This window comes from Diadema antillarum, unplaced genomic scaffold (assembly GCF_040938485.1).
Source record: "Diadema antillarum isolate AM-2024a unplaced genomic scaffold, OU_Dant_1.0 seq00000599_RagTag, whole genome shotgun sequence".
In the NCBI taxonomy this organism is placed as follows: Eukaryota; Metazoa; Echinodermata; class Echinoidea; order Diadematoida; family Diadematidae; genus Diadema; species Diadema antillarum.
This window is the reverse complement of record NW_027271529.1, coordinates 599464-624910: the sequence shown is the minus strand read 5'-3', so window position 1 is coordinate 624910 and position 25447 is coordinate 599464. Positions and strand designations below refer to the sequence as shown.

General features: G+C 39.9%; 1 protein-coding gene across 1 annotated transcript in view; it reads right to left on the bottom strand.

Moving 5' to 3' along the window:
* LOC139735803 (solute carrier family 35 member F5-like) overlaps positions 1-25447 on the bottom strand; it is a 62263-nt gene that overhangs the window by 11358 nt on the left and 25458 nt on the right. The window contains exons 5-11 of the mRNA XM_071646553.1: positions 18842-18898; positions 11352-11485; positions 10422-10503; positions 8819-8906; positions 6600-6766; positions 5052-5211; positions 3513-3603 (exon numbers count right to left, since the gene is read on the bottom strand). Coding sequence (XP_071502654.1) covers positions 3513-3603; positions 5052-5211; positions 6600-6766; positions 8819-8906; positions 10422-10503; positions 11352-11485; positions 18842-18898 — 779 coding nt within the window. The remainder of the gene's footprint in view (positions 1-3512; positions 3604-5051; positions 5212-6599; positions 6767-8818; positions 8907-10421; positions 10504-11351; positions 11486-18841; positions 18899-25447) is intronic.

Below are 25447 nucleotides of genomic sequence, written 5' to 3'. Positions count from 1 at the left end.
GCATTATTGCGGAGGCATACACCTGTCGCCGTAGCGACATTTCTAGTTTTTTTTTTTTTTTTTTTTTTTTTTTTTAAAGAAGATGTTCGCACGCAGTGTCTTTTCCCCGTACCACTGCGCGTTCTGTTTCAATTCGTTTGGGTTGTAGGTTTTTTTTTTTCCTTGAATTTTCACTATGCCCTATAAACACGTGGAACACGCACCAGCCATACACCACAGGTAGCTCACCGCAATTTTTGCAGCCAAATACTCGACTTTGTCAACACGAAATCCCCTAAAACAATAAAGAGATGATGGAGTACCTTGTATCCATGCATAAACGAAATACCATTGATGGAGAATAAAATATTCTTTAAAAAAAAAAAAAAATAAAATAGAGTTCAGCCAACATATGAGTTTGTCGTCCCACAAGTTTTACACGTGTTTTTCACAAATTTGATAACACTTATATAGTTAGAACATGCATGTCGCCAATTCTCGAGGATGTCGCACACAATGTTGCAGGCTTCTGTTGTGTCGCACAATATTATTACAGCGACATGCTCATACCCGTGGCTACACTGGCGTCGTAAATAGGTAGTTCATAACTACAATCAAACTGAAGCTTACTAAAGTACTAGTATACCACCCACAAGATCTTGCGATATTCCTCTGAAACTCACAGAACTTGGATTTACTTATGTTACCTCAACCTCGGTATGCGCAGCTTGATTTTCCTCCCTTTGGAGTTGAATGTGGAGGTTTTGTGTTTCTCTGAAGGAAGAAGAGCGTGTTCGAAAGAAAAAAATAATCCGGTAAGTCCATTTTCCTTGAAAATCAATCGATTAATGATTTACACTGTCAATCTGAATATAATCTGTATGTAAAAATAAAAAATTAAAAAACAAACACGTAACTCGGATTATTTTCAGTCTAAAATCATGTTTTGGGGCCAATAGGCCACTTATCATAGGCCTACTATAATGCACCATCTGCATAATGAAAACACCAACGTAACTTTGAAATACAAAAAAATAAATAAATAAATAAATGAATAAATTAGTGCAGGCCGAACTAAAGGCCAAAGAGTGACCTACATATCCTAAGCCCGCCGCACACTATTGGAATACGACTCACGACTATGACTGACCGACTTTGGATTTGAAAAAACAAAACAAAACAAAAAACAACTCGTTTATGCTGAAGCCGCTGTGACTTGATCAGGATCCAAACTCTGTCAGTCCTATAGTCGTGAGTATGGGATGGGCTTTATTCCATCAAGGAGCTTCAAGCTCTGATTCCATCCTCGACTGTATCATGGAGCTACTGGCACTGTTCTCCACGATTGCGTCATAACGAGGCAGGTTTGTGAAAATGTGTCTTTCCCTCTTCCTCTCTCTCTCTCTCTCTCTCTCTCCCTGCAATCTGATCACTCCATCTCTGGCGTGGTTTCTTCTTCCTCTTTTTTTGTGAGTCTGACCCGACTCAAGGTCAATAAACGTTCGATCTATTTCTGTACCCGTGTCAAGACAGGTGGGCTGGAACACTCCCTGGTGTCAGTGTGCTTGTGAGTATGTGTGTGTGTGTGTGTGTACTGTGTGTGTATGTGAGTGTGTGCGTTTGTGTGTGTTGCTGTTCCAAACGTAAACCAGCGCGAGCGGGTATTGCATTCATGCATGCATCTGGTCGGGCTGGGAGCTGGTTGAGGTGATGTCTTCCTTCATGTACAGTACTGAATGAATAGAGAGTTCCCGTCTCCCCGGTAAACGACCTCCCTGGTAAAACGATCGACTGCTGAACAGGGCATGCTAAGGCTGCTTACAAGATAGATGTCATCTATCTCATAGCAAGTCCGCGTGATAGTCTAGCACTGTGGTGGAGCCTCTAAAATCACGAGAGTTTACCAACATATGAATTCAGACAATATTAAAAATATCTAACTACATTAAAATATCATGTAGGAACTACTGTCATATTTGGCAGCACAGCAAGTCACTTCTCACCACCGCAGTGTTGTCAAGTTGTGTGCGCGTACAATCTGTATGTATAATCCGTGCTTCGCTGCATAACGAGCCTCGATCTAACCAGGGTGGCCGGTGGTGAGTAAAACGCAGCGCCTAGTAGTATACAAAGTATCCTGATGCATATCTGATCGCCTCAAAGTTGCCGCAGCTATACTCGTCTTTTTTTTCCCCTCCGGCAGGATTGACCACTGTTTATGGTCTTCGTATTTGTTTTTGTTTCCCTCCTGCAATGGCTGCTCTATGTCAAACCCGTCTTCGTGTACCATACTACTAGTCCTAGTACACACAAGTCGTACATCCTCGCCTCATGTACCATAACCTGTGATCACGCATTGTCGGCACTGTACATACCGCTCGCATGCATGCACGCATTACCGCATCGCACAAACAGCTTCAGAGGAGTGTTAGCGCTGCGGCACTGCCCGGATAACTGGCGGTCACAGAACTCTACACAAGTTCTGTGCTGGCGATCCGGTTCTCACGAGTTACACGCAGAATGATCGTTGAGGGAGCTATATAAAGATTCGAACGATTCGAACGAGCCGTTAGTATTTATTGACGTTGTACAGCGTCGATAATATCCGAAACCATTATTGCATGATTACTAAGACATGAGAGCACTTTGGGGCGAGTAAGTCTCACTGTGTTGGTTATATGAAAGGTACTTTAACCTGAAACACAAACTAAGACAAGGCAATCTCAGGGAAACTTTGTAAAGGTACCAAAACTTCATATTATCTTTAAAAGCCCAATTCTCATCTCCATCAATACTGTACTATCCCTTTAACCCTTTCTGAGCCAGGGACTTTGGATGGTGTGTACAACCCTATGGGGTTTTCTGCACCAATCTGCACTCAATACATACCAAGGATTACAATCACAGACAGTGATAACCACCTGTGGACTACAGCAACTCACATTACAACAAAGTCCTTGGGTCTGGCAGTTTTCTTTCGAGACATCAAAATTTCCCTTCTTATATCTGAACAGATTAAGTGTATAAAGCTATCTAGCTGATAATTTTGGGCCCTGAATTTTACTTCATTGTATATGAAATTTCGTTCTGATCGTGTTTATTATAATGGATTGCACTGTACCAGTCCAAAAGAACTGACAGCAACATTCTATAAAAGGGAACCGTTGGGAGTGAGGTTAGGTGGGCAGTACTTAAGCTGACATTATATTGTTTCAACTCTCACCCATTCAATTTGTACTATAAATAATTCTATGCCTCTCTCTTTCTCACTAATACAAACAGACAGACACACACACAGACACATACACACACAGACACACACACACACACACACACACACACACACACACATGCACAAGCACACACACTACCAACATTCAAAACATTCAACATTCTGTCACTCAAACCACATTGTAACCAAGACTATATGCATTTCATACATATGCAAGGGGGTGAGGCTATGGGGTGGGGCTTAGGGGTGGGGCTCAGGGGTGGGGCTTGGGGATGTGGCTAGATGGAGAGGGATGGCTCACCTTATTGTAATAGATGTCCACTACCACCGACATGGGAATGGTCAGACTCAGGGACAGAGTGGCGATCAACGATGACGTTAGAAAGCAGCCCCTGAAGAAAAACAAAAATTTGTCAACAAAGTTATGTTAGCTGGCTGAGATGAGGACAACTAATCATAATTCATTAAAGCTCTCTGCACAACCAGGCACTGAGTACCAAGGTAAACTCCTTCTTCTTCTTTCTTTTTTAATACAACACTGTATGTGGCATATATTTTGTGAGGTTTTTATTTTTGTGAATTTTGCAAGTCAGGTGCTATTCACGAATTAAACAACATGCCAAATATTCACTCTGATCCTGACATACATGCAATAAGCATGCATGCATGTAATGGTACGGTACTTTGTACACAATAATACAATTTAGCAGGCCTATAGTCCTCGCATGCCTACTGTGAGAATGGATGAATGAAAATAAGTGAATGATACTGATTTCTCCCTCCATTGCTGAATTCTGTGATTGCAAATCTAACCACTCACAAAATTTAGCACAAAAAAAGCTGCTTAAAACAGATCACAGATCGACTGTCAACACAGCCAAGCTTGACATTCCAATTGGCCACCATTTCAATCTCCCTAATCCCTCTATCACCAACACGATTCTACAGGACATCAAATCTTTTTGGCACTCGTCCAGACACAGTCCGAACCAGCAGAGAGAAGCTCTGGATGAGACAACTTCACACATTCCAACCCCATGGCCTCAACATCCAGGGGGGAAATGACTAATAATATTTTGTGTCATTCCTTGCTCTATGCATTTTATGTACACCTCTTATTCTCGGTCTGCTCCTTCCCCCTTGTTAATTTCCACATACACAGGCATACTTGTATTTGTTTGCGTTTACACTACATGTTTATATTTCTCCCTTTTTGGAATTTTGCTTTGTGTTGATATTGAGCCACTCCTATAGTTTGTATTGCCTTTTTAAAATATATATACTTTGATATGTTTTGAGCCTTGGCAGGTTTAGGGTTGCTGTTTGTTCAGCCATTCCCCCCCCCCCCCCCTCACTCAAGCTGTTGCCTTTTCACTCTTTTCCTTTTCTTTATCCTTCTGTTGTTCCTTATCTTGTTTGATGTTGCCTCCCTATTCATCTTCGTCCTTCACAGGCTGCCTTTATGATCCTTTAATCATCACTGGCTCACTTCTGCCTTTTGTTTGTTCACTCACTGGCTTTAATCCCCCCCCCCCCCCCCATCAAACTTAATACCTGTTTGGCTTGCTGCCTTTGACTTCTAACCTACCTCTTTGTTATCATTGTTTGACACTAGGGTGTCCTGTGAGACAGTCACAATATCATGTATTTACCATCATGCATACATGCATGGGACACCACAGTAATGGCAGATTATGCTGCCAATTCGGATTGGTGTACACAATTAACCTATACATAACAAAGGTCCTCCCTGTGGGAACCCTTCCATCTATATCACTAGGCATGGACGATGGTGGAGTTTGTTTTCTCAGGTGACAAGTGTGCCGGAGGTACCACTCACCACAGCCAGAGAAACTCCGACAGGACGGTCCCTATTAGCCCGTTGACCGCCAGGTAGATCCAGACCCGCGAGGATGGGAGCTGGAAAGGCTCAATACTGGTGTAGTGCAGGATCACCACTCCTGGCCAGATCATTAGGAAGTTGAAAAGGCCGACAAAACCTGCAGGCACAGGACAAAAACGGGAGTTTGAAACATTCACAATACAGAAGCCCACAATCATTTACGATGATGCAGGCCATCACAGACAAACAATGTTATGTCAACAAAAATGACAACAGCATTATGGTGCCTCTAAAGATTAAACCATTTCAAGGAATATGCTACACACTGACACAGTATACTCTCTTCATCAGAAGTCACATTTCTTGGCGTGGAAAAAAAGAAAGAACTGATACAGTTAAAGTCAAATCCAAAAGGTCCCAAGAAAACCTTTCGACTCGTGTGAATTTTGAGGTTCCCAGGCGGGCTTGAGGAGCTTGCCTAGGCAGGTGGTGCTGCCCTGGACTGGATCCACAGCTTGGATATCAACCTATAAGGCTAAAATCCCTCACCCACTCCGTCGTTAAGAATTTTGACTTACGCAGTAGATTGAAGACCAGGGCCCTGTTTCATAAAGCTGTTTGTAAAGTTACGAACGACTTACGAGCGACTGGTGATCAGTTCTGATTTGCTATACTTATCAGAATTTCCATAATTCAGCACAGGAACTGATCACCAGTCACTCGCATGTATCCTTCTTAACTTTACTAACAGCTTTATGAAACACCCCCCAAGTAGGGTGAGGATTCATGTGTAGTCTGAGTGGTTCAATCTTCATTTGCTGCCCACCAGGGTGTATTCCAAAACCACAAATACAAACTTTGTTTCATCCGTCAGCGAATACATGTACTGAAGGGTACGCTCGTCAGTACTGTATACGCCAAATATTTCTTGAGGTTTTTATTTTCGCAAATTTTGCGAGTCAGGTGCTATTCGCAAATTGTTCAAAGACACGCGAAAATATTGATTTTGATCCCGATATGAATGTGACGTGCACGTTTACATTTCTATGTTGGGTGCTATACTCCACAATCTTGTGAAATCGTCAGGAAGTCATGATTTCGTGAAAATTTAGACTCGCTAAACATATGGCATAAGTAACCGCCGACTCCTGTTGAGATTCTTTGGCAGTGTTTACTTTCATAGAGATGAGTGATAAAGCTGTATACAGTTCGTTACAGCCTTCCTACTCAATGGTATCCCCCCATGCTAACGGGTCTTCAAGACACATTTATATCTATTCGAGTAGGATTTTTCTTCGACTTATCGTATTTTTTGACCTGCGTGAGGTCAAATTAGGCAAGGCTGAGTGTACTTCATGGGTTCCAACTGACATAGCTCATGGCACAGCTTTTTTAGTATGGATACATCTGGTTCCTTATACATGTAAGTTTACTGAACATCAGCTGCTGCCTTAGTAATAACAAACACATTCTTCATCACTGCGCTCTTCCAATTTTCGGCACTTTTGGTCCACCTGCCCCTAAAGAGAAGAAAGAAATACTCACCAAAAAACATAGGAATGTCAATCTTGTCCTCGTGATCCACTTTCCGCTTGAATGCCACAAGGTACACTGCGTAGAAGAAGGCGCCCCCTAGTGCCCACAGAGAGCCAAGTTTGATTTTGTCTTTCTGGTTGTTATCTGAGTAACTTACCATAAATATTCCCCCAACACTGGAAAAAAAAATGAAATGCATGAAGTATGTAAGTAAGGGCAATTGTGGCTCTCCTGCTGAAGGAAATCCTACACAATTTCATCTTTAGCTTTCAGTTTCAATGCGATGTGTTGCCACACCTACACTTCACTCTCAAGTGTTCAATTCAGTCTCTTAAAGTGATACTATGCGCCAAACAAGGATTAGTAGACATACATCTGAGAGCCTGTACCAGCCTTAACTAATAAACTGCATATGGGTACTTGAAATGCATTTAAGTTCACAGTTCCTTTCTGCTGTATTTGACATAAGCATCCAAAGATAAACACACTCATAAAATAAAGGAATGAAGGGAATAAAAATCGAAACAAAAACAAAAACAAAAAAATACTTCTTTCTATTTTTTTCCCTCTGTCTCTACATCTTTTTCTCTATTAACCCTAACCATGCCGGGCTTTTTGGCCTGTTCTGTGGCCGGGAGAGGGTTGATTCAACCGCCCCCAGCCCAGCCCCCCCCCCCCCCCCCCCCCCCCGATCTCAGCCGTCAATCGCGCAATCGCCCTGAAAATTGACACATACATTACCTGTTGCATAATCTACCAAACTATAAAAGGAAAAATTGTATTTTTCATTTTTTATGTTTTATATTAATTAATATGCATGAAATCATAAATTGTGCTCTAATTCAGAAAATGAAGCTAATGGCATCCTAATTTTTGGTGACATTATTCTTTGTAGCATTCCTAACAATGTACTTGAAAAAAAATCTGGTATAAAAATTAATTTCTTATGTATTCTATTGTTTTATGAATTTCTTATGTATTTCGTTGTTTTTTGACCTTTTGTTTTTTTCCGTTTTTTCCTCAAAATTTAATACAGAACCTATTTTATGCATAATTATGCTAAAATTAATTGATTTCAGCCATTGAAAGTGAAAATATTCTTTTAGAATAAGGTGAGAAAACCATTTGCATAGACTTTGTACACAAAATCATGTTTTTTAGCCATTTTCGGTCTGACAAGCATGTATAAAAGGTCGTGCAGTGTCATAACAGTATGTCCAATTTTCGCGAAAATGGTTTCGTAAGATGTGCAAGACTTGAAAGTAAAAAGTCAGCGAGTGGCGCGGTCTAAAAATTCGCGCGGCAAAATGGTCGTGGAAAATGTAGAGGGGGGGGTTGGTTCAAAGCCCCCCGGCCCTTTTACGGTTAAGCAGTTCATCCTTTAGCATATTCATCTATCTATCTATTCAATTACTTTAACCCGTTCAGGACGAGTCCCGAGTATACTCGTCTATGGGTGTCTATGGGAAATGCGTGTTGTAGCAAAATCAAACCATCCTCAACGGGTTAATACCATCTGAATATCTACCTTTTTTTTAAAGTATGAAGAAAAAATATCCCATGCAACTCTTCAGAGAATTCCTGTCCTATTATAAGTCAGTCTTTTCAGAAAGACTGAAATCTGATTAATATAACAGTGAATATTTGGTCAAAATGAGATATTAAGGAAGTTATGAAATTATGAAGTTTCGCTAATCTCTGCAGAACAGTGAGTTCTCGTAAGTTGATACGAAAATGCAAATGAGAAAACTGATGAATTGTCATCACCTCACAATTCTCCACTGATTGTGTACAAAGGAAAAATCATGAAAATTCAATGTTTCTGCTATCAAACTGTAAAACATGTTATTCCTGGTTGAATAATTTCAGAATTATGATCAGCTAAGATGTATCAGGATTTGCGACGGGGTACATGTATATTAGTGTTTCAATAAAAAACAAGAAGTTCAAAAATTCTATATACTAACTAAAAGGCAACTTAAGAGGGGATGACATCATCACTCCACTATTTGCATATTCATATTGACTGTTCAAGATCTCTTTTCTGATAAACTTCAAATTGTCATAACTTCATTATCTTCCATCCAACTTTGACCAAATTTTCATTGTTTTGCTAAGAAAATTTCACTCCTTTTTTCAGACTAACTTCCAACTGCACTGGAATTCCCCTTTAAGGCCTATCAATACTGAAGAATGTGTTAGGGAATTGTAACCGCTTTTTTTCTCACCTTAATAAGACTGCAACTAATTTAGTAAGAGTGAATTTATCTCCAACAGAGCTTGGAAACAGGGCTGCAAGAATGACGGTAAATAAACCTGGAGGAGGAACAAGAAGAAAAAGTCAGAGAAAGAAAAGTCATGTACATTGTCTACTTCACAAACCTTCAATTCTGTAACTTCTACAACTAGAAAAACACTCTGAAAGCGCAGACCTCCGCCAAGCGTGCAGCCCATTTCCACCCGCACTAATCTTGTTCTTCCACAGAGATCAGTGATTTCCACCCATACGTACTGCACTGTGTGCTGAAAGCCGCCCTATTTCCCAATATAGAAGCCTTTGTTACATCATAAACCTTCAGCTGCACAGCGCGCCTCGCCCTAGCAGAAACTAGAGCACGCGCTTTAGTGCGCGCATGCAAACCTCAAATACGCGCAGCCTGAACTCCCAAGTTCATTGACCCTACCTGCCAATATATCAAAAATCCTTCATAAATTCCCAAAAAATTCTCGGATCACTACCAAAAGTTAATCGTTTATTACTTGTGTCATTCTCAACCTTTCCTGCAAGTTTCATCCCAATCCGTTAACTACTTTTTGAGTTATTTTGCACACGGACAAACGAACTAACTAACAAACAAACAAACCAACGGTAACGAAAACATAACCTCCCCCCTTGGCGGAGGTAATAATAACTCTCCATACCAAGCCCAATTAATTATTGCTTGTTCAGTATTCAGAATTTTCACTTTGATTTTTTTTCTCAAGTTACATCTTCTAATCGCTATACATGTGACATGACATCTTGAGCTTACATTTTTACAATCTGAGCTTGATAGTAGAGGAGTATTTTTGCAATATGTTTCCAGAGGAGAAAGCACACAGAGAAGAAAGCATACAGAGAAGAAAGCTACATCATGCATCAAAGAGCAGTAATACCAAAGTAATATCAAGGTAATACCAAAGTAATACCAAAGTAATATCAAAGTAATATCAAAGTAATACCAAAGTAATACCAAAGTAATATCACAGTAATGCCAAAGTAATATCAAAGTAATACCAAAGTAATATCAAAGTAATACCAAAGCAATATCAAAGAGCAAGTAATACCAGATTATCAAAGCTCAGTGCTTGATTTCAGTTGTGTGTAAATGAAGACTATGATCATGTTGACCATTCCTACAATGACTCTCTATATAAGTGCTAAATTTGTGTGCACAGAACAGATTTCCTTTAATTTGACAGAAAACCTACTATTACTAATCTCCTTTATTGCAACCAATAAAGAATTACATGTGCCAAATTTTGCACAATTATGCAAATTTTCTTCAATTTTATGCTTGTCTTCATCACCTAATTTTCCAGCCATTTTTTTTTTTTTTTGGTCTTTATATAAGTTTTGGTCTTTATATCTACTGCTCTTGATCAAATAATTCAGAAACACTCATTATTTGCACATGATTGCAAAATTTGAAGGCAACACAAATTTGGACATTATCACAGATACCCCTTGTGATGAAATCCTAGCCATGATTTCTCAAGTCATCAGTAAAGTTGTTGGCTACCATTAGGATTTCCAAATGGTTCTGCATGACACGGCAGCCTGTAGCTTACCTGATGTTGATGATAGCGTGTTCACGATTGCCATCTGTGTGTCGTCTAATGCTTCTTGGTATGCAAAGTTGGCCAGAAACCACTGAGATATATTTATATCAAACAGGGAGAAAGAGAGAAAAAAAACTAATGGTTAAAAACAACATCACTCATTGTTGCACGATCACCCTTCCTGCTTTTCTTCAAAACCATGTGCGCACGATTGCCGAGCATGCTTCAGATTGGGCTGTTGTTGTTGCTGTTGTAATTGCTGTTCTTTCCATCGTTACTGTTGTTGTTGTTGGGGATTACAAAAAGGCTAATGGCCCTGGCACAATAAGACCTTCAGGACTGTGTGACAGAGTTTTATAAGCTTTCATGGACCTCTGCACGTACATGAGTTTACCCATATCGACCCGTATTAAATATGTATCATATCATGCATGAACCATGCATTATCTTTTGTGAAAATTGTTTGACCCATGGTGGGGGGGGGGGGGATAAAATCAGTATCAGGCAAATGAGTTACAATCCATACCAGCCTGTTTGCCAATGTTCATTAGATGCAGTAGGAAATGGACAGTGACATTCAATATATTCAAACATCAAGAATTTGAAATGCACGCTCAGCGGTTATTTTCTGGCTATCTTTAGTAGGAGGGTATTGAGCCAAATTCCATAAACCCTACTACGGCAGTAGATTGTACGAGATCACTACTTTCGCATTGGTCAACAATAAATGATTCTCTTTTCACACTGATTGGTAGAACATATGAAATGAGAGAAGGGAGGGGGAGAATATCAGCTGGACAATTACTAATGTTAAGGAAGTGTAAAAGCCCCATGGGAAGAAATACATAGTAATTGTCTTGAGTGACATTAGGGATGAAAAAAAAATGCAACCCAAAGTCTGGAAGAAAGGCTAGTCCATCAGGCAAATCTCAAACTCACCACTATGCAGAACATGAAGCTGATTTTGGCGACTTGAGGAATGGTGAATTTGCTCGCCTGTTGCAGGTTTTCCTTGGCCCTGAGCGTGGCGTTGTACGACAATCTGGCCATCATGGCTTCATCAGCTATTGACTCTATAGAGTGCAGTGCACAAAGATTGGAAGACAACAGTGGGAACGCATCATAAACAGTGGTGCCACATAAGAAAGTACATGTAGGAGTCATCCGTGATCACGCTAGAGCAGAAATTATTTAAAAAAAGAAAAGATGTATCCTTTAAAGCATTTTGAAAGATTTCATCTAGAAATGTGCCTATTTCAGCTATAAACTGGAAAAATCTGTTAAAGTACCATTATGACTAAGTATAGTCTCTCAGTTTTAAGGACAGCAGGATCAGTTTGTTTCAAATGTCATGTTTTACACATCAATCAGAGCAAAGACAAAGCATGATTTTCAGATTTTTTTTCTCTCTCTCTGTTCGACAAATGGTTTGCACCAAAATCCAAACAGAAAAATTGCCAAAGAATGAGGAAAAAAAAAAAACCCTGTTGTGACGTTTCAAGGAGAAATGGTTTCAGTCACTAGAATATTGACCATGCGCAGGATATCTCTGTTTCATCCACAAACTGATAAAATATTTGTGAAGGAAGGACATCTCAACTAAGTTAAATTTTGAAAAGTAGCCACACTCGATATTTTTCATCTTGAACTTTCACATTCTATTAACCTTTTCTTTCAAGTCCTATCTCAATTAGACGTTGCGCGATTTCACATTATTACAATCAATTAGATTGCGAAGTGGAATGTCACTCGCGGCTAAAGTTTGGTAAAGTCTTAAGGAGCTTTTCCAAAAGCTGAGGGATATAGAATCTTTAACCCTTTGCATGCTTTGAGTGCTGATTGGAATCCCACAGCCTTGTAAACACTAGTTATGTTCAGAAGACAGGCCCTAACCTCGAGGTTAGGAAACCTCGAGGTTAAGCTCTTGCCCCCTAACTATGACTGCGTCCATATGTCCACACGGTGCTTAACTACCAGTGGGGACCCCCCCCCCCCCCCCCCCCCCCCCCGGCTCGTGGTTAGAGCGCTAACCATAAGATTTCTCGTGGCTCTTAACATTGAGCAAACCTTGAGGTTAGCTAACAACGATTGCGTCTTCACGGTCCCTAACTACAAGCTCTAATCTCAAGGTTTCCTAACCTCGAGGTTACGGCTTGTAGTCTGAACGTAACTATTGTCCAAAGTCCCTGACACAGAAAGGGCTAATTGTAGTTTCAATGGCATTTACAGCAGATGAGATATTAACTAATTAGTTTAATGACATTTCCACTCGATGCAAAGCTAGAAAACCAAATGGAAAGGAAGACATGATACCATCATTTCCACAGGATAACGGTGCACAGAATTGCATGTCAACTAACAAGTCAAATGCCAAGTTCTGAGCACCAAAATTTTAACTGGCAAGTGGCCAAGGTGGTGTATATGTGTGTATTTCTATCCATCCCACGCCCCCCCCCCCCCACCACCACTGTCTATTTTGTTGCAGTTGGAATCAAACACGAATATAATATACCCAGCGCTGTATATACCACAAGACCCAGGTCAGCACATCACAAGATCAAAATCACATGTATGACCTTGTCCCTCCAAAAAGGGGTGGGTTTGGTCGGTACAGCATAAAAAACACAGGAAGGTACAATATTCCTCCATGGTATACCAATGAGGTACAACCTGCAATGGCCATTGCTGTGATTTTATTTGTGAAAAAAATGAGGGAGGGTAAACTGGGATACTGTAGTTAAAAAAAAAAAGTAGTGATTGCATGCCAAACTTCTTAAAGCCTGGGCTCCATAGTGATTTTGTTTCTTTTATGCCTCAGAATAGCTCTGGCGATGAAAACATACATACAGGACTACAACATGTATCCAAGAAATGCTATTCAAACTCTCCCTTGTCTCCCTATTAAACATGAAGTCTCATGCATACTGTTGGTCTTTGGTCTGTGATCTTTTTCTGGACTATAACAAAACTTATTTTCATAGAAATAAACAGTAGTAATAAAAATGTAGTTTGCATCAAGAGCAGTTTATTTGTCTAAGCTTCATTCATCTGTACATGCTGGTGAAAGTTGTTTTATTTGACATGATTGTGAAAGGGAAGTCAGGCTATATTATGCTCTTTAGAGGGGGATTCCCCCAAACCTTTCTTGCCTTTTACTAGTAGTTAGTAGTACATCATAACATGTGGCATAAACATTATCACTGCAATAGACACCTACTATTGGCAAGGTACTGTGTCTGCCAAATAGAATTTGGAAAGTATCCGTGAAAGTGACATTGAGACTAAAGAAAAAAGAGATAGTCAAGTATGATAAAGGTTCTCAGTACTTCCCAGTGCATAAAGATGACGATGACAATGATTATATCTGGAGTAATTATTTTAATACATGCAGACTATTGCAGTGCTTGTGCTTACGGTGTGTATAAGTACTTAATAGCCATGATTCATAAACTAAAAAGCATGAAACTCTTTTCATCTGGCACTCAGCATATATGTAGACCTATACTGTAAAAGTGGAAATTTTCGCAGTGTTGAAATTTTCGTGCATTTCGCGCAACCAGAAGCTAGCGCGAAAATAAAAGCATGTGAATATTTTTGCGTGCCATATGTTCCAGTAGTTGATGTCTTGATTCCCCGGAATTAAAAACATGTGAAACTCTTCTTACCCGGCCATGCCCAAAAAATTAGTCGCACGAAAATATCCGCTCTTACAGTAGTCTATAATTCCCAGGCAAATCCCCACAGAATCCTTTGTGACCCCAACTACAGAAAATTATGTATAAACCACATGCGCAAAACTAATTTGTACACACTATCATTCTACAGCCAATGGGCAATACTGGCAATAATAATAAGAAAAAAAATGAGAGTATTTTACCCTCATATGTAATCTATATGGTGTGATATGATATGATAATCAATACCCAAGCCTTTAAATTCGCAAGGTCAAGCATCCATGAATAGACTCATAGTACAAATGCACTTTATGTGGAAGTAGTTTATGACTTTTGTTGTTGTTTGTCTTTTTTTAATTTCACCTGTTCCTTTGTCGTACTCAAGGACAGGAAACATGGACATTATGTCTGCAAATCACATCTGCCCTTTTGTCATGCACAGGTGCAGCATCATACCACGAGAACGTTACACGAGGGTATTATGTCCTGGACATTGACGGCTTTATGCCATTAAAATAAAGAAAAGGTTATATCAGTCAAAGAGAAGTTATCCTTGAACGAAGGCAGTGAAATCGTACCCACAGCTTAAAGGTCCAATTTACCTTTGGGAGCAGTGATTTAAAAATGCTCAAGATGTCATACTAGTATTTGATGCATACCACTGTGTAGGTCTGTTGTATTACAAAACATCCTGCCATGTGAATGTTTTACAATAAAGCCTAAAATAAAGGAGATATCAATATTTCTCTCAATAAACAATAACTGTAGATATTTTAGTATGGAAACATTGTTATCATAAGTATTGTTCACATTTTCTGTATTTGACAATATTTAACATCGATTATTCAAATTTTTACAGTGGCTGTTTCTATCCCTCACTCACATTTTAGAACTATTTTAAAGCACTCATGCTGGGTTTTTGTTTCATCTGCAAATGGTAAATTATGTCTTTAATATTAAACAAGATAAAAGAAAAAAGAAAAAAAATCTGAGCAGGGTGAGTCAAACACAGCATCAATATTATCTTACCACTTCCACATCATAATGGCTAACTACGAAAGTGGCGTCCTACCAGCATATTAATACAGCTGCAACAGTCATATGATTATGACATCAGGCAGTATCAAATATCCAATGCAGCTATGTATATTTAAAAAATAACCAAAAAAACAAAAACTTTTTTTCGCAGTGACTCATCCTAAGGAGCAAAAACGTTTGATGTTTGTACGTGCATGCAATTTTCAACCCTCATTTGAATTTCTATTAAGAAAAAAAAATCATACTTCTGGTCACTGTATACGCCAAATATTTTGCCAGTCTAAATTTTCGCGAATGGGGAATTCCCGACAATTTCACGAGTGGTTAGATTCACGATCGTGGAGCCCTGTACTGAACGGAGATAATGTACATGCGTAAGTCACATCCACATCGGGATCAGAGTCAATATTTTCATGTGTCTTTAATTTCGTGAATGGCACCTGACTCGCGAAATTCGCGAAAATAAAAACCTCACGAAATATTCGGTGCATGTTTCCAACAAAGTAATGAATGAATAGTCGATATGTAAACACTGGGCACTGATGTACATTGTATGATAATTCATGTACGAATCAGTAACTTTGAACAGACAAAAGGACATAATTTTGGATACATACAGATGCTTATAAAAGGGTGTATATGAGTTCTCCATCACTGGCAATTTAAAAAACATACATAGCTAGTCAATCAACAAACCATCTCAAAAGATTTTCCTTCAGTACAAAAACATGTGACAAACCAATATAAAGTGTGCACTTACATAGTGGCTATTGTACCTTGCTTTCAGTTTTGATTTCATCATATGCTCTCAAGACACCATATTTGGTTTTTGATTTATGTTATACTTTAAATGAATTCAACTTTCACATCCAAAATATCACAAAAATAAATAAATGACTCAATCATTCTTGGTTTGATTGTTTTGTTGTCATTGTGGGGGGATAATTAATATAAATTTCCTCACTCTAACATCGGTAAATCTTTCATGATCTTCCATCATATTGCAGGTAAACAAAACAAGAGACCCGCGGGTCTAGCGCTCACCTGAGTATCGCAAGTTCACCTTTCACGCAGTCACTAACCTAAATTATTCACAGCTCTACCAAAATTTGACCAGGCATTCTCAAGTAGAAGATGAAAATGTACAATAAAGGCCCAATTTTTTTTAAGATTCCTTAATTTGGGGGGATTGGGGCCCCCTGGGGCCCCCTGGGTGGGGCATGGTGCCCATTTTGATAAATTGAGATCCTGACCCCCTAGGGATGCTACCTGCCAAGTTTGACAAAAATCCATCATGAGGTTTTCAGGAAGAAGATGAAAATGTACAATTCAGGCCCCCATTTGGACCCTTCCAACCACCCCCCCCCCCCCTACCCAAGAGGGGCACTCCTGGATCTCCTATGAACAAACTTGAAACTACAGTCATTAATGTAATCACTCATAGTATTATCTCAGCTCTATAACTTCTGATTCTAGAGAAGATTTATAAAGATTCCTTCATTTGGGGGGTTTGGGACCCCTGGGGGCCCCCTGGGTGGGGCATGGTGCCCATTTTAACAAATTGAGATCCTAACCCCCTAGGGATGCTACCTGCCAAGTTTGGTGAAAATGGGTCATGGGGTTCTCAAGAAGACGATAAAAATGTACAATTTAGGCCCCATTAGGACCCCTCCTCACCCCCTCCCCTGGGTCCCAAGGGGGGCACCCCTGATTCTGCCATGAACAAACTTGAAACTACAGTCATCAATGTACTAACTCATAGTATTAACTAAGCACTATCACTTCTGGTTCTAGAGAAGAAGATTTTTGCAGAATCCTTAATTTTGGGGGGCTTGGGCCCCCTGAGGGCCCCCTGGGTGGGGCATGGTGCCCATTTTAACAAATTGAGTTCCTAACCCCCTAGGGATGCTACCTGCCAAGTTTGGTGAAAATGGGTCATGGGGTTCTCAAGAAGAAGATGAAAATGTACAATTTAGGCCCCATTAGAACCCTTCCCCACCCCCCTCCCCTGGGTCCCAAGGGGGGCACCCCTGATTCTGCCATGAACAAACTTGAAACTACAGTCATCAATGTACTAACTCATAGTATTAACTTAGCTCTATCACTTCTGGTTCTAGAGAAGAAGATTTTTACAGATTCCTTAATTTTGGGGGGTTTGGGCCCCCCTGGGGGCCCCCTGGGTGGGGCATGGTGCCCATTTTAACAAATTGAGATCCTAACCCCCTAGGGATGCTACCTGCCAAGTTTGGTGAAAATGGGTCATGGGCTTCTCAAGAAGACGATAAAAATGTACAATTTAGGCCCCATTAGGACCCCTCCTCACCCCCTCCCCTGGGTCCCAAGGGGGGCACCCCTGATTCTGCCATGAACAAACTTGAAACTACAGTCATCAATGTACTAACTCATAGTATTAACTAAGCACTATCACTTCTGGTTCTAGAGAAGAAGATTTTTGCAGAATCCTTAATTTTGGGGGGCTTGGGCCCACTGAGGGCCCCCTGGGTGGGGCATGGTGCCCATTTTAACAAATTGAGTTCCTAACCCCCTAGGGATGCTACCTGCCAAGTTTGGTGAAAATGGGTCATGGGGTTCTCAAGAAGAAGATGAAAATGTACAATTTAGGCCCCATTAGAACCCTTCCCCACCCCCCTCCCCTGGGTCCCAAGGGGGGCACCCCTGATTCTGCCATGAACAAACTTGAAACTACAGTCATCAATGTACTAACTCATAGTATTAACTTAGCTCTATCACTTCTGGTTCTAGAGAAGAAGATTTTTACAGATTCCTTAATTTTGGGGGGTTTGGGCCCCCCTGGGGGCCCCCTGGGTGGGGCATGGTGCCCATTTTAACAAATTGAGTTCCTAACCCCCTAGGGATGCTACCTGCCAAGTTTGATGAAAATCGGTCTTGGGGTTTTCAAGAAGAAGATGAAAATGTAAAAAGTTTACGCACGACGCACGACGGACGACGCACGACGGACGACGGACGACGGACGACGGACGACGCACGACGCACGACGCACGACGCACGACGGACGCCGGACGAAGGGCGATCGCAATAGCTCACTTGAGCCTTTGGCTCAGGTGAGCTAAAAAGGGGGGGGGGGACCTATTACCCATGATAAAAATACTGCAGAGATCAAAACATTGAGCCGTCAATGATACACTTAAAAATCAATATCTTTCGTCATCTTTCTTATCTCATCTCTTCTCAAGTACCACAAATACAATAAGCCAGTTCGTAGTTCTACTTTGCGCATGAGCAGAAAAAGGTCATTGGTACCAAAACGCGTGATGGTTTTTACATTCACGGAGATAAGCATCTGTCATATAATAATTATTCATGCAATCCTTGTGCCTGATACTTGTCATTACATCCACTTGACTGCAAACCTGGTATTTGGCAAAACAAATATAAACATGTTTTAATGCATTTAATACAAAACAAAGAAATGGATGCTTCCCCCCCCCCCCCCAGGGTTGTTTGGCAGACCATTCTGGTCACCTGGTCTCGCTATGCAAGATCATCCCTGGTTTGTCACGAATTTCATAAATTGTTACGCTGGGCAAACTTACCGGTACGCATTATGTTGCTTAAATTGAATATATAAGTGAATTGCCTATTAAAACCAACTAAGAAAATAGAAAGGTAATTTGTACCAACGTTCACATGAGCTACTTACGAACTGGCTTATTGTATCTCCCACAGTTCACTCACCTGATAAGTGTCTGACTTCCATCAAATTGCTGAATCGTACTCTCCCGTTTAATGAGGCTGCGGGGGAAAGAGAGAAAAAAAACAAGAGAATTCGCAGTTAGGAGAAACCTTCGCGCTCCTCTCACATGACGCAAATTACCCTGCAGCTCATCGACGTCTCCACAGTCGCACATGAATGGGAGATAATTGAGTGTATGCACACTACAGGCTAAAAGTGACACTCATAGACTGCACAATTCTCATGATTAATTTCAGCAATGTTTTGAGGGGATTACCGCTGCATTCTCCACAAGAATTCTTCGCTCTTTCTTCCCACGTCCATAGCAGATGTCTGTAAAACCGTCCACTGTTCTTTCACATATCAACTTTAGAGGGAGTGCTTTAGATCTGAATTTGATGGCTCTGTTGAGGGCCGGCACTTCATATGAACTGAATTTCATTTCTGACACAATTTTGCTGCACGTACAGAGAGAGCATTTAAACATTTACTGTACTACACTGTACCAATACCTTTTCACGTATATACAGTACTGGTCATTGCAAACAGATAATGTACATTTTTGTACAATGGTCAACGATACTTTGAGATGTACTGGTACATTTAGATATTCCTTTTTCTGCATCATATTCTATCCATGTTTGGTTAAAATTTGTAGGCTATAAAAATTCCTTTTTTCTGCTTAACACAATATCAAAGTAAGCTTTATTATTGCACTTGTACTACAAGAACTAATTCAAGATAAATTGAAACTTCATTTTGTTTCTGACAACTACAGAACGATTATGAATCACCCACAACAATAACAAAACATCTTCTATATAATTTCCATCATCCTATGCCATCAATGAGGGGAAATCTACACTGCATTTACAGAACAAAAACAAAAGCATTTCATCAGAAATGCAATCCTCATCAAGCACATATCTAATGACGTTTAAACACATAAATTGCTTTCTATGGCATAGTTTCCATATTACCACACACAATCTCCACTCTTCACTGAGTATTGCTTGAGAGAAACTGGCCATCTATTAAAGTTTGATCATCCCCAGGCTAACAAATAAATAGAGAAAACACTCTCCATCAGAGGATAAGGCCTCTGCTCAACGCTGGAGTGCGCAACAAAGTATCGACATCCACAGCAACGCCGGAAGCACAGTACTACAGACATACAGTGTAGGAGAGCATGTTTTCATCGTATGCCATACATACGGTGAATGACCTACATTTTGTACAAGGGGCCAAGATCAGTTCCATGACATTTGCTCCTGTGACAATTGCTCCAATGAACTATCTGCGTGCTATGCCAAACATGAAACCTACCCACAAACATAACCCTAATCCTAATCCTCACATCAAAGTTAACCTAAAACTCTATCACAACCCTACCCCTATCAAAGTCCTTGGAGAAAATAATACCGGAGCAATTGTCGCAGGAGAAAATGTCATGTCACCACCACGATCGAATGGTTGGCACTTGGTTAAAATCTCAAAGGAAGTCATACAATTGTACACTGCTTGATGACATTTCTGCAGCGCTTGACTGTAATGTTGCTTGTGTTAATCCTTCCTTTGCACACCCCCCCCCCCCCCCAAGTTCACAATGTCCCATGGCAGTTACTGTATACGGCATACCAATAGTAAGACTAAGTGTTTTGAGAATCAGGACTTCTCAACAATTTCGCGAGTGGTGCAATTCATGATTGTGGAGTACGAACAGTACTGAACGGAGAAATGTATGCAGAGTGAGAGTTAACATTTTTGCATGTTTTTAAATTTCCAAATAGCACACGATTCACAAAATTTGTGAAAATGAAAGCCTCGTAAAATATTCGGCGTATACAGAAATCAATAGTGTAAATAATGCTTTTTTTGTGGGTCTTTTTGTTTGACTGTGTTTTGAGAGGGTGTTCATATGCATACTGTTCATGCACAAGAACAGTACACAAAAGAGCACAGTAAGTCGCTGTTTCACGCAACAGCACTCTTCTTTGAGTAGGATTTCAGCATTTACTGCCACTCAATGATCAGCAATAACAATGGGATCTCATGCAAATGCAACCAAAGTGAACTTTCACCCTATTAAAGCAGACACGCTCATCACAACACGTACACAGCTTGTTCAGTTAAAGCAAAGCATCCACCACATTTAAAACACAGATTGGGCCGGTGCACCTGGTTTTCTGATTTTCATAGTGGGCGTGTGATACAAATCAAATATACTTCAATTCTATACAGAAGACCAGGGTGTACTAGTACAATGTGTACAACTAATAAGACCTGTTTTGGAAAGAGCAAGATGGGCTTTCACCGGAGTATTGGCAGAAAAGGGGGGGGGGAACCTCCCTGAAACCAAATCTGCATGATTAACATTTCATGTAGCAGCATGATTTGTTACTTGATCGCACAGTCGCTTTTCAAGTCTCATGGGCCCGAATTCACGAAGGTGGTACAAATAAAACCATGGTTTAAACCATGGACAAAAAACCAAGGAGCGCCAAGTGTTGCACGGAATATTTCATTACGAAATCAGTAATTTCGTTGATGAAATGATTATTTTGTAACGAAATGATAACATTTTGTAACTAAATGAACATTTCGTCCACGAAATGATAATTACGTTAGCGACACGGTCATTTTGTCGACGAAATGATTAATTTTGTAACAAAATATTCCGTGTAACACTTGGTAATGGCGCTCCATGGTTTTTGCCCATGGTTTAAACCAAGGTTTCATTTGTACCACCTTCATGAATTCGGGCCCTAGAGGCTATATTTTGCTGTAATCAGAGAAAGAAGAGGAAAATAATACATTACATCTGGGAGGTATTTTGAATAGTCAAATTTTACAACTGTATAATATCATATTTCTTCCCTAAAAATTCAGCGAAAAAAGACAAAGGCAGGCATAGAAGCTGCAGACATCAAAACCATTCATGTGATCAAATCCTGAAAACTGCTATTTAAAGAGTTTGATACATATGTTAATGTACCCATATGACCACAAACTGTGCAGTCACTGGCATTCAAATTATGCTGTACTCCCAGCATTTTCAGTACTGTTATGTAATTATATTTGTTTGATGTCCCTGAAACTCCTACCAACACAAGCATTTTGCCTTCATACTTTTGATGCACTGTTTAAATACTTTCTAAACATCACTGTATATGCAGGAGACTTCCTCCCATCAAATATGATACCAGGAATGATTTCCCGGGTCAGTCAAATTAATGCTCTTGGCCCAAATTTATGAACGTAGTCTGAAGGTCAAACACAGTTCCCATACGACTGCAGAAATTGTCTGTTTTTGCTGTGAGATGGAGATCTAGGTATAAAAAATTTGTGAAATGGCACTGTGATAACACAATTTCAGTTGGGTAACAATGGAAATGCTAAAATATCATTCAAAATGGTACAGCAAAAGTATCATAGCAATTTAAGAGTATTCGCAATCATGATTGCCATGCGATGTTTTATAATTGATTTCAAGCCAGAGCAGTATTTCTCGAACAAGAGTGCGAGCATGATGTGCAGCTTGCTAAGCATGCTAACAAGCTGCATGTGGTATAACTGCTAGGGCATGGATTTAATCGTTTTCGTTTCATTTCATTTCATTTCATTTTCGTTAATTCACTTCCATTTCAAATGAAAAATATAAAATGAAAACAATGCATACAATACACTTTATTAATCATCTCTTTTGAACAATCTGAAATTAAGCATTTATCTATTTTATTTACGTCGATGTAGGGCAATTTGTCAATCAGTTGCAATTAAGCCTTTGTTTAAAAGTCGATGTGAAATGGGAAATAAACAGAGAACTTTACAAAAAGGCTCAGAGGCCTTGATGGGGAAAAAAAAAGAAAAAAAAAGATCTCTTTGTGTAAGCCGAGTTACCTTTGAACAAATGAAAATCATTACATTTTATGCAATCATCACATACTAGTATTGTTCTTCCTACCCACTGCTGAAATTTTATATAAATCCATGGACTGTCATCTGTATGTGAGTTCCCAACATAGTCGATGGAGAGCATATCATATGCACTATGCATTGTGATGTCTCAACAGAATAAGACACACACACACACACACACACACACACACACATAAAATGCAAAAATATTGTGCTTCTTCGGCAGGAAATTGATCTCTCTATGTTCCGCATACTTCTAGTGTTTACTGTGGCGGAGTTAATGACTCAGTAAATTACAGAGCTCTGCACCATGCCCTCAGCATATCAGAATTTGGGGGGGGGGGGGGGGATTTAAGAGAGGTGAAAAACAAAGCTTGTTTGTACACTCAAAAGCCACATAATACACACTGGCTCTACTGGAGAGTGGATGCTGTTAATATACCATGGCCTCTTGAAGGATGTACGGCTGTTCCATGGTTGTCCATTAACCCGTATTCAGTGCATCGGTTACGATTATATTGTGTTTTGGGAAATACTGTAAGCAGCGGGTCAGGTTCTCCCTGAGAATTAGCACTTTTCTCCTCTTGTCTACATGTACATGTAGCTGTGACTCAGAAACCAATATACATTGTACAGTACTGGCCTTAGCTCACATGCCAAAACCCATCCCACTGTATATACAATGTATACGTCAACATCTGTGCATTTCAGGGTTTAACCTGTTGAGGACAAGTCCCGAGTATTCTCGGGCAAGTGTCTATGGGAAATGCATGTTGCAGCAAAATCAGTCCATCCTCAATGGGTTAAGGCAGTTTGGGTCCAGTTTACAATCGTTAACTCTTCTAGTTTCAGCAATTAAAATTTCCATTTCAATTCAAATCAAATTTCATTTCCAATATCACATTTTTGTTTTCGAAAACAATTTCAAGGAAAACCAACAAACAATATATTATGATAATATGTAAATAAATTTGTATAAATCGAGTTCAAAATATTAATTGTACTAGTGGAAAGGAGAGGGCCCGTCTAAAAAAAAAACAAACAGCAGCAGCATGACATAACACTATGACTCAGATAGGCCTACATGTGTATATCTGAAGCCACATAAAGAAATTTGTGGATGGATTCGAGTGTGTGAGTGTGTGTGTATATGTGTGTGTGTGTGTGTGTGTGTGTGTGTGTGTGTGTGTGTTTTGTGTGTGTGAGGATGTTGTGGTCTGTGGGTAAGAGCCTACAGTATGCATCCATGCATATCCACCTACCTATATCTATATCTGTGTGAACATGTCCCACTGTAATGTAGGAACTTATCAATTTCTCTAATGGAATAATTTCCTCCAGATGGCACTCATCTGAATGAGAATGACATCAATTCCACACACCAGGCGATCTACATGATACTCTCGAGGCCCTCAGATACCATCAAGGCCTATATAGATACTATATCCCTGGCATTATTCCCCTGAGAGAGCATACGTACTTTATCTCAGATGGGATTCTGATCAAACCTATCAACCCATCGCAGGCTTTCATACCCACAGACAGCCTCAACTCAAAACCCATTTTGGTGGATTCACACCCCAGTGCCTATAATGTATATGCTGGCAAAGTTCTATTTTCTGATCGGATGCAGGAACGGATAACCAACCATGTTTTCACTTTTCTACAAAAATGAAAGAGCTCTTGACTTTCCTCTTTCAGAAAGCAGGGGGAATACTATACATAACATTAACAAGTTGAAGGTATGTGCACTTTTCAAGAAATATTCAATTTTTGCAGATTTCACTTTTAATATATTTTTATATCATTTCCCATAAGTGACATCAAAAACTGTAGCAGTCTTCTGATACAGCGATGGCTGCTCCGAAAGTCTAAAAATTCATAACTTTTCACAAACAGATTGTCGTCCAACTCTGCTGATGTGCTCTACTTAAATATTGCTGCATTCACTAAATGCACATTTCAATATATGTATTCTGGGGTTTCATTCCCCCTGTAAAATCAATGTCAACCCTTCTATTGCCATCAGCAATTTCATTGTATGCAACCCCAATGGCACATTCAGGCTGCTGGTTATGGCAGAGTTACGGCATCTGGCAGCTCGTAGAGTTGTAAATCCTGTCCCATTTATTGGGCCTAGATCATGGCTTAAAGTCACTGACCTAACTAATTTGCTGATTTCCCTTGCTGCGCCATGATGCCAGCTCCAATATTTGTAAGGGACCAGTAAACAGACCGGTCTGTGATATGGAGACAAGGTATGTTTGTCCATGAGCTTTGGTTTTTGTAGTTTGCTTATGAGTCGATAAAGGGTAGAAGGTCATTCCTGCCCAATGTTTAATGTTACTTCTAACATCCAAAGAGGTCAATATGATCTGGGTCATTTCATATACTGTAAAAGCGGAAATCTTCATGGTGTGGAAATTTTCGCACATTTCGCACAACCAGAAATTAGTGCAAAAATAACAGCACACAAATATTTTTGCATGTCGTATGTTCCAATATTTGAAAAATCGATGTCTTGATTCTGCAGAATTAAGAGACACACAAAATTCATCTTACCTGACCAAGCCCCCCCCCCCCCTCAAAAAAAAAAAAATACAGTAACCCTGTGGGAGGATTTGTAAACTTCTGTACGTTTTGTTTTTATTCTAACTGCAGACACAGAAGCTGTTCACCTAAATATCGCT